Source organism: Garra rufa, chromosome 15, assembly GCF_049309525.1.
Source record: "Garra rufa chromosome 15, GarRuf1.0, whole genome shotgun sequence".
Lineage (NCBI taxonomy): Eukaryota > Metazoa > Chordata > Actinopteri > Cypriniformes > Cyprinidae > Garra > Garra rufa.
The window spans coordinates 3,625,963-3,641,772 of NC_133375.1; the positions used below are offsets into that span (position 1 = coordinate 3,625,963).

General features: G+C 40.3%; 2 protein-coding genes across 2 annotated transcripts; both read right to left on the reverse strand.

Annotated features, from left to right (window-relative positions):
* Positions 1-884: 884 nt before the first annotated feature.
* LOC141287019 (serine/threonine-protein kinase pim-2-like) lies at positions 885-3,407 on the reverse strand. The gene is made up of 7 exons (XM_073819148.1): positions 3,071-3,407; positions 2,653-2,865; positions 2,305-2,450; positions 1,747-2,125; positions 1,389-1,565; positions 1,150-1,242; positions 885-934 (listed from the first exon to the last, which is right to left on the reverse strand). Exons 1-7 carry the CDS (start codon positions 3,405-3,407, stop codon positions 885-887), a joined length of 1,395 nt encoding a protein of 464 aa, XP_073675249.1.
* Positions 3,408-12,978: 9,571 nt separating this feature from the next.
* On the reverse strand, positions 12,979-15,491 carry LOC141287020 (serine/threonine-protein kinase pim-2-like). Its single transcript, XM_073819149.1, has 7 exons — positions 15,155-15,491; positions 14,737-14,949; positions 14,390-14,535; positions 13,833-14,211; positions 13,483-13,659; positions 13,244-13,336; positions 12,979-13,028 (listed from the first exon to the last, which is right to left on the reverse strand). The coding sequence occupies exons 1-7, from the start codon at positions 15,489-15,491 to the stop codon at positions 12,979-12,981; spliced, it is 1,395 nt and encodes a 464-aa protein (XP_073675250.1).
* Positions 15,492-15,810: the final 319 nt, after the last annotated feature.

Sequence of the window (15,810 nt, forward strand, 5' to 3'; positions counted from 1 at the left end):
CCTTTGGCGCTCCAGTGTGAGGGACCTCAGGGACCAGCGAAGGGCATCTTGGAACTTTTGGATCAGGACCTCTATGGAGCCTCAGCAGTTTTTGCCGCAGCAGTGACAGGATCCTTTATCATGGCCTTCACAGGAATTTCCTCATCAAGGGTGAATCTGTGTCCATGACTGATACCCCTGATTCATCCGTTACACGGATGCCTGGACGCCAGTGGTAGGAACCTCTGTGGTGGCAGTGAGAGGAACTTGTGGAGCAGGCTTGACAGGGAGCTCTGGGATGCTCTGGGATGCTCTGGGTGACCCCATTACTAATAATATGATTGGACTTAACTAAAACTAAACTATTTACCAACTCGCATCCCTAGGTGAGTAGTTCCGCAAGACGCTAAAACTACTGCCTCAAGCCAAGGCGCCAGACGCAACCAAGGCCTGCCAACCCCGCAAGACACTAAGGCTGGAGAGATGGAGCGCTAACTTAACTAAAACTAAACAAACTATTTACAACTCGCATCCCTAGGCTAGTAGTTCTGCAAGACGCTAAAACTACTGCCTCAAGCCTTGGCGCCAGACGCAACCAAGGCCTGCCAACCCTGCAAGACGCTAAGGCTAGAGAGATGGAGAACTAACTAAAACTAACTATTTACAACTCGCATCCCTAGGCTAGTAGTTCCGCAAGACGCTAAAACTACTGCCTCAAGCCTTGGCGCCAGACGCAACCTAGGCCTGCCAACCCTGCAAGACGCTAAGGCTGGAGAGATGGAGAACTAACTAAAACTATTTACATTATGTACACATCCCTAGGCAAGTAGATCAGCAAGACGCTGAAACTACTGCCTCAGGCCAAGGCACCAGACGCAACCAAGGCCTGCCAGCCCCGCAAGACGCTAAGGCTGGAGGGATGGAGGGGCCACCTCTTCACCATGACCTACAGGACCTGGAACACAATTATGGATTATACAAATTACACAAAAGTACTTCATACGTTTTAAAAATATAACGTGAAATTTGTGCAGTGTATATGAATTTATTATCTGACAGCTGCAGCTGGAAGCTCACATCCATAATGTGATAAACAAACCAAGACAACAAAACGACACCAAACGAACAAATGCCAATACATCTCCAAAATCATTTTAGCTTGTCTTAGACTTACCTTGAACCAGTCATGGGAGAGCATATCCTCCAGAGGAACTCTCTGCTCCGGGTTGCTTTTCAAACAACCGCGAATAAAACAGCAGCATTCTGTGCAGAAAAAAATGAGAGAAATGTCTAAATATTTCCTTCAACTTCACACCGGCTCTCTAAACAGAGAGAGATTCCTGCATTATCCATAAGGCCATTATTTATTAAGTCACTGTTTTCTGTGTTTTGCATGGTGAAGTTCTTACCATCTGAGAAGCCCGGCTCAGTGTAGACATCAGCGTCCATTAATTTGATGTCGCTGCTGTATGGATAACGGTTGGTCATCATGTTAAACAGCAGGACCCCCAGTGACCACACCGTTGCCTGCTTCCCGTGGTACTCGCCCTTTGTGAAGTACTCGGGAGGGCAGTAATTTGCTGTCCCTGGATGAAAGAGATTTAATTTTAGTCAACAAAATAACATTATGATTGGCTTTCTTCTTCAGAGAATGTTGAAATATATATTAAAATCTTGCTGTGTCCTGTCTTATTAATACATGCTATAACTGGTTATTAGAGGTTAAGTCCCAAACTACAAACTACATGTTTAAGAGATCATACATACCACTGAAGAAGATGTAGGGTGAGCTTTTTAGGAGGTTCCCAACACCGAAATCAATCAATTTGACCTCCATTGTCTCGGTGTTGACCAGGAGGTTTGGCATCTTGATGTCCCGATGAAAGACCCCCCGGGAACAGCAAATGACAGCAGCCTCAATGGTCTGCCGCATGAAATGGCGCACCAGCTCCTCACTGAAGAGGTGGTCATTTTGTTCCCAAAACTCATGCATGTCCATGCAGGGCGAGGGACGCTCTAACACCATTATGTACTGGTCGGGTTCGTCCCACCAGTCCAGTACATCAATGATGTGGCGACAGCGGGGGCCTTGATTGGCCATCACTGTTAGAGCCACCTCTACAGGAACTGGACTGGGATGGTCAGGCTAGAAGAAAGACAGATTTTTTTATGATGGTCAGATGGAAGTGGTTTTTAAAATAAGGATTTAACTCAGTCAAATTGTCCACTGAAATATCTGTAGTCTGTGTTTTACATGAGTCTAAAATGTTATAAATTGCAAACAGTAAATGAGAGATGACAGAGAAGAGAGCGCAGTCTACTTACAAGGCTGAGGTACGGCTCGTCTTCGTCTTTCTCTGTGAATTTCACAGCCACCTGAAGGCCGTCCTCAACGCGGGTCCCTGCAAAGACAGAGCCGCATCCTCCTTCCCCCAACTTCTCGCCGATGGCATATGTCCAGCAAATGGAGTCTGTTACAAGTTAAATAATTATAGTTATTTTATTTAAATACAAAAAAAGACAAATAGGAATTTAAAATAAAATAACAACTTAAGAAAAGTTTACAGTAGTTGCAGCTGATTATTTTAAGCATACATTTTACTTTATACATGTACAAAAATTATATTGTAAGAAGTGTGTGTGATATATTTTGGGTTATGATTGTAAACTTACCCTCATTCCCCGTAATCTTGTCACAGTCCAGTCGTCTCAGCAGACGTGAAGGCCTCTCATCTGCTGACGGACTGACTGGACCGCTCTGGTCTAGAGGTGGGACGTCCTCCATTTGCTGGTCCTTGGTGGTGGAGGGCACTTCAGGAGCACTAGGAGGAGCATCCTGATGATCATTGTCCACAGAACAGACAATGTCCTGTATAGACGTATGATCTAAGGAGAGCAATATCAACCAAAAGCTTGTTTTAATCACATATTGCATACTCATAGAATTTTTTTCCTTAAGGGGAAAGGTTTTTGTCACTTGAAATCTTGAAATATGAAACTATTTCAAACTATATGTTGAAACATTTATCACATGTAGTGGAAAACCTTTTTCTGCGCGGTGGTGTGTGTAAATGTTCAGCTCATTATTTACCATCAGTACAGCTCCTGGATGGGGTCCCAATAGTGCCCTGGTCCTCCTCACTCTGCTCCACCCGCTCATCCCGAGCTTTGGTGGATTTGGGGCGAGACAGACAGCAGAAGAAAGAGGCAAACCTCCTAAACCTCCTCTTTTTCTGCCTCTTCTTCTTGGTCTTCTCTCCCCCATTCTCCTGCCGGCCTCCCTCACCGATACCCACAGGCGTCTCGTCAGGACGAGGATGGAGCTCCGCCGTGTGGTCGGTGGGTGTCAGTGTTAAACGGGGTTTGACCCCGTTCACACACTCACCTCCTCTCTCCGCTTTCTCTCTACGAGATGATCGCTGTCCCATAATAACTCAATAAATCGCTATCAACAACTGCAAACCACGGTCAACACTGTTGATAACAAACTCCTAACTCGCTACAAAGCGAGCAGTGAGTTTGGAGGTTTATATAGTCCGCCGAACGTTCTAAATCCCTCTATGAGATCACACAAGCAGAGCTACGATTCTAAATGTTTTTATTTGAAATTGCAGCACAGGATCGACTGTAGCAACACTGTCTTAAACGTACATTATAACAAAATTATGATTAATGATGCTGTGTGTGTAAATGTTTAAGGTATTAAAATTGTATAATTGTATCAAATTGTAACATTTTGATTTCGCCAAATAATTGTTTATAACAATCTTTAAGCTTGTGATCATATTTCACTATTCCTATTTCTTCTTTATTCTTTTTATATTCTTATTATATTATATTATATTATTGTACTTTTATTGAACACATTGGTGGCTTAACAATGGGTTTAATAGATGACTTTACATGTTATATTGTGACAAAGTGGCTTGAAGTCAGCGTGAGATTTTTTTGGTTATTTGTTTGATTTCTTTCTTTTTTGCTTTGTTTTGTGTTGTTTGTTTTCTTTGTTTGTACCAAGGAACAGTGTGGTTTCCATTGTTGTCTATACGGTTAACTCTGTTAAGGTGACATTTGCTTTGTGCTGTGATGGAGTGTATAATTTGCACAGAGTGATTACCATTATTTTCAATTGGAAAACCCTGTGTTCTATAGTGTGTTTTGTTTTGGTTGTTTCTGTGGTTTCTTTGTCACTTATATGGTATGACTAATAAATGTTATATTTGCAATGAAACAAACTGTAGTTGTTGCCCATCTTACAGCTCATCCATTATTGGTTGGGTTACAAATGGCGTAGTCGGCAGGGTGATTTGATGTTGGGCAACATTGCAGTATTTAATGTTGACTTTGCTTTGATTTTTTTTTTTTTTTTACTGATAGCCACCATTTTGTGTAGGTGTGTAAAAGGTATTTGTACAAGTAAACGGCAACCAAGCATCATCTGTGTTGTTGAATAAATCTATTCAATTCTCTGAGGCACCCATCAGTATGTCTCCAATAAGCACACTCCACAATTTACTATACATCTCCTCACAAAGCAATGCATACAAACATATCACAGAGACTTCTTATGTTTGGCACATGGTGTTTAGCATGTTACCACAAAGAGGAAGGCCAAAGATTTGATTTCCTTTTTATAGTACACAGACTCCTGGGATTTGTAGTCCAACTTATTTGTAGTCATCAAACCTACTATCACTACCTCTACCCTATTACATTATATTATAATACATTTATTATTTTCTAATTAAGTTCTATTTTTAAAAGTAAGATGAAGTTTACTTTTTCTGATGGGCAGAATAGATTATGCTGATCTGAATAAATCGTGTTCATTTGCCTATAGGCTATGGGTTGGGTATGATAGCCTTTTTTAGTCCTTATAAGCAGTCTTTATACAGGTCCAAAATCCTATTAGACATGCTAGAATGCCCTGTTGAAAAGAACGGCATTTTCTGGTTAGGTAGGTTTTGATACTGGTATGCTGATTTAGTCATTTGCTGGTTTATGCTGGTCCTTGATGCTAGCATGACATACATTTCTTTACAGTCGCTAGCAACTATTCTTAATGCATGTCACCTTTTCATTACACTGTAAAAAGTGAACAGTTGGTAACTTAAAAAAATTACTTCAATTGGTAACACCTAAAAAAAAATAAGTTGATTGAACTAAGATTATTTAAGTGTGACTGACCTAGGAAAATTAAGTTAATAAAATGTAATAAATTAAGTTGAAAGAACTTAATTTATTAACTTAATTTTACTAGGTCAATCACACTTAAATAATCTTAGTTCAATCAACTTAATTTTTTGAGGTGTTACCAACTGAAGTAATTTTTTCAAGTCAATTCAACTGCATTCTTAATTTAATTCTACTTAAATTGAATTTCTCATTAAACCTGAATGTATTAATTTTCCCCAACCATATTACTTAATTACCTGCAAATAAAACATTTCAAACTTCATTTTTTTCCTGAAAATGCAATAAAGTTGTCACCAAAGACTCAAATTGCTTTAGAAAAAATGTATTAACTTTCACTCATTTGCAAAACAAAGATTCTCTTTAATTCTCTTAAAGTTAAAACAATCCATTGTACTGTTTACTTACAGCCTTTTTGCAATGTACTTTGTCTTTGCACTGCATCAAACACTTTATGCCCAAAACTGAGCCAATAATATATGAATAAAAAATAAAAACTGGCAAAAAAGTTATACAATACCAGTCAAAAGTGTTTGAACAGTGAGATTTTTAATGTTTTTTTTTTTTTTTAAAGAAGTCTCTTCTCTTCTCATATTTCAAGTTTGGGAGGAGCACTTTCAGAAAGGAGCATGTTCAGTAATAAACCCAATTAACAAGATAAGAAGTATATATACACGGTACACAGCAACTACGCTTAGGTAGGTGGTACCTATCAAAGTACTATTCACATGGATACCAGGACCCAAGGTTTCCCAGCAGAACATTGTCCAAAGCATCACACTGCCTTCCCCTGCTTGCCTTTTTTTCCCAAAGTGCATCCTGGTGCCATATGTTTCCCAAGTAAGCGATGCACATGTACCCGGCCATCCACGGGATGTAAAAGGAAATGTGATTCATCAGGCCAGACCACCTTCTTCCATTGCTCTGTGATCCAACTCTGATTCTTACTTGCCCACCATGGACCATGCTAAATATCTTACTCAGGACAGTACTAAATAAAAAATAACATGCATTTTGTATGATCTCTCTTATTTTGTTAAAATTATTCACATTTTCACAGATTCTACAAGGGATTCCCAAACTTTCGCATACCACTGTACATTTGAATCAATTAAAAACATACTTCTTAAAGGGGTCATCTGGTGCAAAACTAACTTTTACATGTTCTTTGAACATTAATGTGTGTTGGTAGTTTGTGTACACAACCACCCTACAATGATAAAAATCCACCCAGTGGTAGATTTTTAATCTTCAAAAGTAATATTCCCTTTTTAAAATCGGTTCATTCTTAGCTTCTTGTCGTTGTGACGAAACACATTTGATTGACATTAGCGTCTTACCTTAGACCCGCCTTCATTGAGCTGAAACAGTCCCAATACAAATGCCATTATGTGACTCAGGTGCAGAGGAAGAATCTAATTGAGCGATTGAGGTGTTCTGTTGTTGGATGTAATAATGAACATAGCAGTCGTCATTTACTACCGACATCTGAGCCCCTGAAGACGCAGAGGTTTAACGTTACTTTCGTTTTTAAATGGAAAGCACCAATCCCGATCTACATATACATCTATCTTCATGCAAATCGTTCCTGATGCAGCTTCTCCCACAGCAAAATTGAGTATAAGGGTTTTTTATGCATCTTTGCAAATAGCCTTTTGTAATAATGTGCTTGTTGGCAAGTTTCGCCGAAAAACGCAGCTAAATGCAGCTAAAGTAAACATAATCCCAGAGAGGGGCGGGGCGAGCAGAGCTCGATGGCATTTAAAGGGGCCATGTCTTAAAATGAGCAGAAATTTTGCAGAGCTGAATTTGACAAGGTATAAAAGGTTTTTTTTTTTTAACTATTATTGAGAATTTTTAACCAAAGTATATTAGAGACTTTTCATTAAGACCCTAAAGAATCATATGAACTTGTGGCAAATGGGCATCCGATGACCCCTTGATGATGACCCCTGACGACAGTCAGTTTGGGTGAAAAGCTTGTTATGTGCTAGTGGTATGGAAGAATGACTTGATTTAAGACTTGTATGAAGCGTTTTGGCACTTTTAGGGCATTTTAAACATTAAATTAACTTGTGTGCCAAACTTAAAGCTGGTTAGGAAAATTTGTGAAGAGTACACTCTAAAAAGTGAATTTGGGTGTAAGTTGGATTACTATAACTATTTGAGTCTATTTAACTTGACCTTCTGCTTTCCAAATTGTAACATAGAATTGTACATTCTTTCAACTTTCACGTGTAGAGATTTTTCTCAACTTCACATCTAATTAAATATTTCAGTTTCAACCAACGTAAAATTTCCCTTTAAGGACCCCGCATCAGACGTTTTTTTTGTGACGTCATGACGCACTTGCTGCTCTGAAATTTCTGATCGACTGCCATTTGCATTTTCTCCCCGGACTCGGATGAAAGGTAGGTTGAAAATCAGTTTTAATCAATATGCTCGATAATGCACCGTTTAAACGTGGGGTTCAGTTGTTTGTTTAGTAAATTGATGTCGTTTGTGAACATGAATGACGAAATCGTAATTAAATGTTTGAATTTGAACGACCACACGTTTGCCATAGCCATCAGGTCAGCACGTTACGTTAATACGTTTTACATACAATACGCTGTATTTATTTGTTTCATTTTGTATAAATGTATTCAATGTAGACCTTAGGAGTCTGTAAAATAATTTAAAAGTAGATATCTCTTTTACCGTGTAACGCTATCAAAGTACGGCGTGAGAAATTTGAAATGCTGTGGGTGGGAAGTGCGCGGGGAGAGCGGGTTGAGGGCTCCAGGCTGAGGCGATTAAATGCGGCAATCGCCTCAGGAAGCCTCGAGTATTGTTCATATGCATAATCTTTTTATATATTAATGGTACATTTGTATTGAATTTGGGAATCGCCTCAGCCTCGAGTATTGTTCATATGCATTATCTGTATATATCTGAATGGAATCGCCTCAGCAGCATCGAGTTGTTCAGTCCCGTTCTCCCCGCTCACGGCATTTCAAATATCTCGCGCTGTACTTTGATAATGGTACACGGTAAAACATATATGTTTGTGTGTGTTCTTAAAATTTGGCTATCTTTGTGTTTTGTTTCATCCTGGTAAAATAAGTAGTTTTTTAATATTTGTATTTATTTTTTGTTAAAAATGAGATTAAGTAAAATCAGCAGCCACTTTACTTTGATTACTTGACTTATAGCAAACCATTTTTGACTAACAAATTGTAAATTTTTCTGCCCGTAGGACCTAACCCGTTCCAAAGCAGTTTGACAACTGAGGACACTTTACAATACATGGTAAGTAAAATTAAAATCTGCTATAACTGTTAATAGACAATAAGAATTGCCAAAGTTGGAGTATAAAGCTAATTTATGATTTGTTGATGCATGTATTATTATTAGACTAAATCATAAATGCAACCACTGACTGATTCATTCTGATTCATTTCTTAGCTGCAAATCTGGGCATTCATTAATACAAATTATTTTATATTTTATATTTTCTTGTTCCTTGCTATCACAAAAAGCAGATAATTCAGATTTAGCAAAATATGAAAAATATCAATTGCTTTATTACAGACTGAAAATATACACATGAGAAGAGTGTGTGTCCTGAAGGCCCCCTATTCTTTGGAGAAAATCCCGAGGATCCTGAAAGTGTCACGTATCTGGTCGATCCTGTCATCATGAACTCTTGCACCACACTTCTTGGACTTCATTCCCCATAAGCCACTGCACCAATCACTGCACACACCTGCTCCTCGTTTCCCACTGCACTGATTGCTGCACACATCTGTTTCACATTGACTCTCATGCATTTAAGCCACTGACACACACACTTCCGGGCGAAGTCTTATTGTTCCATCTGGTCTTTATTTCCGAGCGTTTCTTTCCGTGTTTGTTTTCCCTGTGTTTGATTCCTGGACTCCTCCCCGTGTTTTGATTCTCGCTGCCAGCCCCGTCCTTCTGCCTGTGTTTGACTACTCTTTGGATTATCCTCGTTGTTGTTGTTTGCCGGTGATTGACCCTGTCTGTCTGCCACGCCTTCTAAATAAGCCTGCATTTGGATCCGAACGTCTGTCTCCCAACTCCCAAGTGTTACAGAAAGAGTACCTTGTGAGTTGAGTTTCAGCATATTCCATTTTAATCATTTTTTTAGAACAAAACCAATACTATATTCTTGCAATACTAGACCCATGAAAATTATTACTTTATTAATTTATTATTATCTTTCCATTTTAATGTAAGAATAGGTGCAGCAATTTTAAATTTGAGTGTAGACTTGTGAAGACTGTGTCAGGTATCTCTAGTTATTTTAGCTGTGCAAAAGTTTGACATAAGGTAACTCCACACTATGCTCATTTATGCAGTGATGCCAAATGACGTGTTTTGCTATTGTCGGGGTAGATCAATCTGCCCTAAACTCAGAGATCGGATATCCGACTTTGTTCCAGACCATTTCCATGCAGGAGGTGGAGAAAAAAAATCCTAATTTCGTGTTGTATGGAACGCAGCATAACTAAATGTGTTAACTAACATACTAAAGCACATGTAAAATATTGATTATAATAATAACTGTAATGTGATATTCCAGTCAATAATTAAAATTATTTGATATTACAATTAAAGTTAATATATTTAAATCTTTAACATTACAAATGTGTAATTACAAATATATTTAAATACATAAACAAGTTAAAGTGTACTGCCGTACATATCCACAAGCATTTATGTAACTGTTTACTCTAAGATGTTACTTACCTGCTATTACTTACCTGGTGAGTTTATTGTTCAAAGAATAAGCATAATAGGTATTACTTCCAGATAGGGCTGTAGTCAAGACCACCTTTGTCGAGTCCAAGACAAGTCCAAGACCAGGACTAGTCGAGTCCAAGTCAAGACCGAGTCCAAAGAGGTTCGAGTCCAAGACAAGACCGAGTCCAAAAAAGTTCGAGTCCGAGTCAAGACCGAGTCCAGGACAGGAAAAAAAGTCGTATGCATGACATCATCAAGACAATCATTTTGGGTTATTATTTGTTGATCTAAAAGCAAAAACAGTGTCACAACACCCATGATTTTTAAGTATAGACATTCCCCTTGATATCATATAATCTATTAATCTAAAGAAAACAGAATGATGACATATGGTGATACCTCATAATAGCAGTGTTAGAACTGATATACAAACACCAACCCACTACTATTATCAATGCTCGGTACTAGTACTGAGCATTTAAGCAACTAAATTACAATATAGCTTCACTGCAGATGTACAGTAGTGTAGAAAAGAAGTGACTAGTAGGGGAGAGCGGGGCACAACCTAACACTTTTTGAATTTCGCGGTTTATGTAAATCCACTTGGGGTTCAGAGTACAATTTTTATCCACATTATTTTCACATTTGTCTAGTACAAATATATCGCTTTGTTTCATATTTACAGTGTATACATTTTTCGTTATTTACCTCAAAAGAAAGGAAGTGAAACGTGACAACATGCCCCATAGATGGGGTACATTGTAACATCTGAGGGGCACGTTGTAACACGACCATATGACAGCTTAAAATGTTATCTGATCGAATGAAAAAAATATACACAACAAACTAAAATACATGTGTTAACTTTTTCAAATGAAGTAATGACGTTTTTTAAAAAAATAAAAATGGTCTAATTTTGGAGTTTGACAATGAACATATCGCGATGATGCTTTGAACGGTCCTGATCGCAACACACAGCGGTACAGTAGTTCAAAACAATGTGGACAAATAAATGAAACACATATAGACATTCAGAAAAACATTCCCGTCCCTCCACACACAGCTCTCATAGAACACGACACACATAAACCAGCCAAAATGCTTTACATGTCTTGAAATAATAACATCTGAACATTAAACATTGATTGTCAGCCTTTATTCACCTGTTTCTTGTGCTTTCTAATCAAAATCCTTAGAAGTCAATAGTGTAAATTGCACCGCTTATGTCATGTTAGAGTGTGTGTGAATCAATGAAAATTAACGTTAGCAGGGCACGCAGATGCAGAGCGTGCCGTGCAAATAATCTAGTGTGTGATTGGTTATTACTTTTTTTTGTTTTGTTTTTTTGTTTTTGTGATTGGTTATTGGTAGTGATGGGTCGTTCGGGCAGATGACGTGACGAAAAATAATATTTTAATTAAATTCGGGCGGGTGAAATGAAAAAAATTGAAATTATAAACAGTTTAAAATGTGTGCTTACTGGGAACATAATAAAGACACCTGGACTCGGTCGAGACCAAAAGCCATATTTGGCAAGACCAGTGGCCGAGACCGAGACAAGTCCGAGTCTGAATACCAGCGAGTCCGAGACAAGTCCGAGACCATAAAAAAACGGTCTCGAGACCGGACTCGAGTCCAAGACCGGACTCGAGTACTACAGCCCTGCTTCCAGATGATCATGTTTTCACATAACAACAACAGATTTTTGTGTATTTTCACAATTGCATAGTATTTTTATTGTGGCACACAGAAGTAATGCATTTACGGAGGATTCACAGTGGTGACAGGAAACACTGTTGCATCTGTGACAGAATCCTCTCAAACCAGAGCGGCTTTAGCAGGAACCTCTGGGACCAAGAGGTTGAGAGAGGAGCTCTGGGACTGAAGCAGCCTTGGACACCAGCTCTGGCTGAGGCTACGACCGCAAACACTGGGGCGGCCTTGACTGGAACTTCTTTGGTGTTCTTTCCCATCATGAGAGGAATCTTTGTGGTAGACATGACAGGAATCAGTGTGACCCGGTCGATCATGTCAGAATCCTCTGGGAAGTTTTGCAACTTGAGCTGTCAGGACACAGAGCTCTAGAGCCGTAGCAGGTTCTGAGATTGCAGCAGCAGGAACCTTCAGGCCAGGACCTTCAGCTCTGGGACCAGGGTGGATTTAAAAAGGTACCCTGTCGAGTGACATCTGCGGTGCCTGAGCCTCTGACCTCACTGACCTCAGCAGGTCCTGGAGCAGCAGCATTTAGGGCAGCATTCACATTGATTTCTTGAGCTGCCCTCATTTTTTTGGGACCTGGTTGCCTGTGGCAGGAACCTTTGGCGCTCCAGTGTGAGGGACCTCAGGGACCAGCGAAGGGCATCTTGGAACTTTTGGATCAGGACCTCTATGGAGCCTCAGCAGTTTTTGCCGCAGCAGTGACAGGATCCTTTATCATGGCCTTCACAGGAATTTCCTCATCAAGGGTGAATCTGTGTCCATGACTGATACCCCTGATTCATCCGTTACACGGATGCCTGGACGCCAGTGGTAGGAACCTCTGTGGTGGCAGTGAGAGGAACTTGTGTTGCAGGCTTGACAGGGAGCTCTGGGATGCTCTGGGTGACCCCATTACTAATAATATGATTGGATGGTGCAATACTTAACTAAAACTAAACTATTTACCAACTCGCATCCCTAGGTGAGTAGTTCCGCAAGACGCTAAAACTACTGCCTCAAGCCAAGGCGCCAGACGCAACCAAGGCCTGCCAACCCCGCAAGACACTAAGGCTGGAGAGATGGAGCGCTAACTTAACTAAAACTAAACAAACTATTTACAACTCGCATCCCTAGGCTAGTAGTTCCGCAAGACGCTAAAACTACTGCCTCAAGCCTTGGCGCCAGACGCAACCAAGGCCTGCCAACCCCGCAAGACGCTAAGGCTGGAGAGATGGAGAACTAACTAAAACTATTTACATTATGTACACATCCCTAGGCAAGTAGATCAGCAAGACGCTGAAACTACTGCCTCAGGCCAAGGCGCCAGACGCAACCAAGGCCTGCCAGCCCCGCAAGACGCTAAGGCTGGAGGGATGGAGGGGCCACCTCTTCACCATGACCTACAGGACCTGGAACACAATTATGGATTATACAAATTACACAAAAGTACTTCATACGTTTTAAAAATATAACGTGACATTTGTGCAGTGTATATGAATTTATTATCTGACAGCTGCAGCTGGAAGCTCACATCCATAATGTGATAAACAAACCAAGACAACAAAACGACACCAAACTAACAAATGCCAATACATTTCCAAAATCATTTTAGCTTGTCTTAGACTTACCTTGAACCAGTCATGGGAGAGCATATCCTCCAGAGGAACTCTCTGCTCCGGGTTGCTTTTCAAACAACCGCGAATAAAACAGCAGCATTCTGTGCAGAAAAAAATGAGAGAAATGTCTAAATATTTCCTTCAACTTCACACCGGCTCTCTAAACAGAGAGAGATTCCTGCATTATCCATAAGGCCATTATTTATTAAGTCACTGTTTTCTGTGTTTTGCATGGTGAAGTTCTTACCATCTGAGAAGCCCGGCTCAGTGTAGACATCAGCGTCCATTAATTTGATGTCGCTGCTGTATGGATAACGGTTGGTCATCATGTTAAACAGCAGGACCCCCAGCGACCACACCGTTGCCTGCTTCCCGTGGTACTCGCCCTTTGTGAAGTACTCGGGAGGGCAGTAATTTGCTGTCCCTGGATGAAAGAGATTTAATTTTAGTCAACAAAATAACATAATGATTGGCTTTCTTCTTCAAAGAATGTTGAAATATATATTAAAATCTTGCTGTGTCCTGTCTTATGCTATAACTGGTTATTAGAGGTTAAGTCCCAAACTACAAACTACATGTTTAAGAGATCATACATACCACTGAAGAAGATGTAGGGTGAGCTTTTTAGGAGGTTCCCAACACCGAAATCAATCAATTTGACCTCCATTGTCTCGGTGTTGACCAGGAGGTTTGGCATCTTGATGTCCCGATGAAAGACCCCCCGGGAACAGCAAATGACAGCAGCCTCAATGGTCTGCCGCATGAAATGGCGCACCAGCTCCTCACTGAAGAGGTGGTCATTTTGTTCCCAAAACTCATGCATGTCCATGCAGGGCGAGGGACGCTCTAACACCATTATGTACTGGTCGGGTTCGTCCCACCAGTCCAGTACATCAATGATGTGGCGACAGCGGGGGCCTTGATTGGCCATCACTGTTAGAGCCACCTCTACAGGAACTGGACTGGGATGGTCAGGCTAGAAGAAAGACAGATTTTTTTATGATGGTCAGATGAAAGTGGTTTTTAAAATAAGGATTTAACTCAGTCAAATTGTCCACTGAAATATCTGTAGTCTGTGTTTTACATGAGTCTAAAATGTTATAAATTGCTAACAGTAAATGAGAGATGACAGAGAGAGAGCGCAGTCTACTTACAAGGCTGAGGTACGGCTCGTCTTCGTCTTTCTCTGTGAATTTCACAGCCACCTGAAGGCCGTCCTCAACGCGGGTCCCTGCAAAGACAGAGCCGCATCCTCCTTCCCCCAACTTCTCGCCGATGGCATATGTCCAGCAAATGGAGTCTGTTACAAGTTAAATAATTATAGTTATTTTATTTAAATACAAAAAAAAGCCAAATAGGAATTTAAAATAAAATAACAACTTAAGAAATTTTTATAGTAGTTGCAGCTGATTATTTTAAGCATACATTTTACTTTATACATGTACAAAAATTATATTGTAAGAAGTGTGTGTGATATTTTGGGTTATGATTGTAAACTTACCCTCATTCCCCGTAATCTTGTCACAGTCCAGACGTCTCAGCAGACGTGAAGGCCTCTCATCTGCTGACGGACTGACTGGACCGCTCTGGTCTAGAGGTGGGACGTCCTCCATTTGCTGGTCCTTGGTGGTGGAGGGCACTTCAGGAGCACTAGGAGGAGCATCCTGATGATCATTGTCCACAGAACAGACAATGTCCTGTATAGACATATGATCTAAGGAGAGCAATATCAACCAAAAGCTTGTTTTAATCACATATTGCATACTCATAGAATTTTTTTCCTTAAGGGGAAAGGTTTTTGTCACTTGAAATCTTGAAATATGAAACTATTTCAAACTATATGTTGAAACATTTATCACATGTAGTGGAAAACCTTTTTCTGAGCGGCGGTGTGTGTAAATGTTCAGCTCATTATTTACCATCAGTACAGCTCCTGGATGGGGTCCCAATAGTGCCCTGGTCCTCCTCACTCTGCTCCACCTGCTCATCCCGAGCTTTGGTGGATTTGGGGCGAGACAGACAGCAGAAGAAAGAGGCAAACCTCCTAAACCTCCTCTTTTTCTGCCTCTTCTTCTTGGTCTTCTCTCCCCCATTCTCCTGCCGGCCTCCCTCACCGATACCCACAGGCGTCTCGTCAGGACGAGGATGGAGCTCCGCCGTGTGGTCGGTGGGTGTCAGTGTTGAACGGGGTTTGACCCCGTTCACACACTCACCTCCTCTCTCCGCTTTCTCTCTACGAGATGATCGCTGACCCATAATAACTCAATAAATCGCTATCAACAACTGCAAACCACGGTCAACACTGTTGATAACAAACTCCTAACTCGCTACAAAGCGAGCAGTGAGTTTGGAGGTTTATATAGTCCGCCGAACGTTCTAAATCCCTCTATGAGATCATTCAAGCAGAGCTACGATTCTAAATGTTTTTATTTGAAATTGCAGCACAGGATCGATTGTAGCAACACTGTCTTAAAAAAAAAAAAAAAATTCAACACTAAAACGTACATTATAACAAAATTATGATTAATGATGCTGTGTGTGTAAATGTTTAAGGTATTAAAATTGTATAATTGTA

Coding starts and splice junctions, on each gene's coding strand:
- LOC141287019 (XM_073819148.1), bottom strand. CDS start 3,407: ATGGGACAGCGATCATCTCGTAGAGAGAAAGCGGAGAGAGGAGGTGAG. Junction 2,866..3,070: donor ATCCAGGAGCTGTACTGATG/GTAAATAATGAG, acceptor TGCTCTCCTTAG/ATCATACGTCTATACAGGAC. Junction 1,243..1,388: donor TGAGCCGGGCTTCTCAGATG/GTAAGAACTTCA, acceptor TTTTCTGCACAG/AATGCTGCTGTTTTATTCGC.
- LOC141287020 (XM_073819149.1), bottom strand. CDS start 15,491: ATGGGTCAGCGATCATCTCGTAGAGAGAAAGCGGAGAGAGGAGGTGAG. Junction 13,337..13,482: donor TGAGCCGGGCTTCTCAGATG/GTAAGAACTTCA, acceptor TTTTCTGCACAG/AATGCTGCTGTTTTATTCGC. Junction 13,029..13,243: donor CCATGACTGGTTCAAGGTAA/GTCTAAGACAAG, acceptor ATTGTGTTCCAG/GTCCTGTAGGTCATGGTGAA.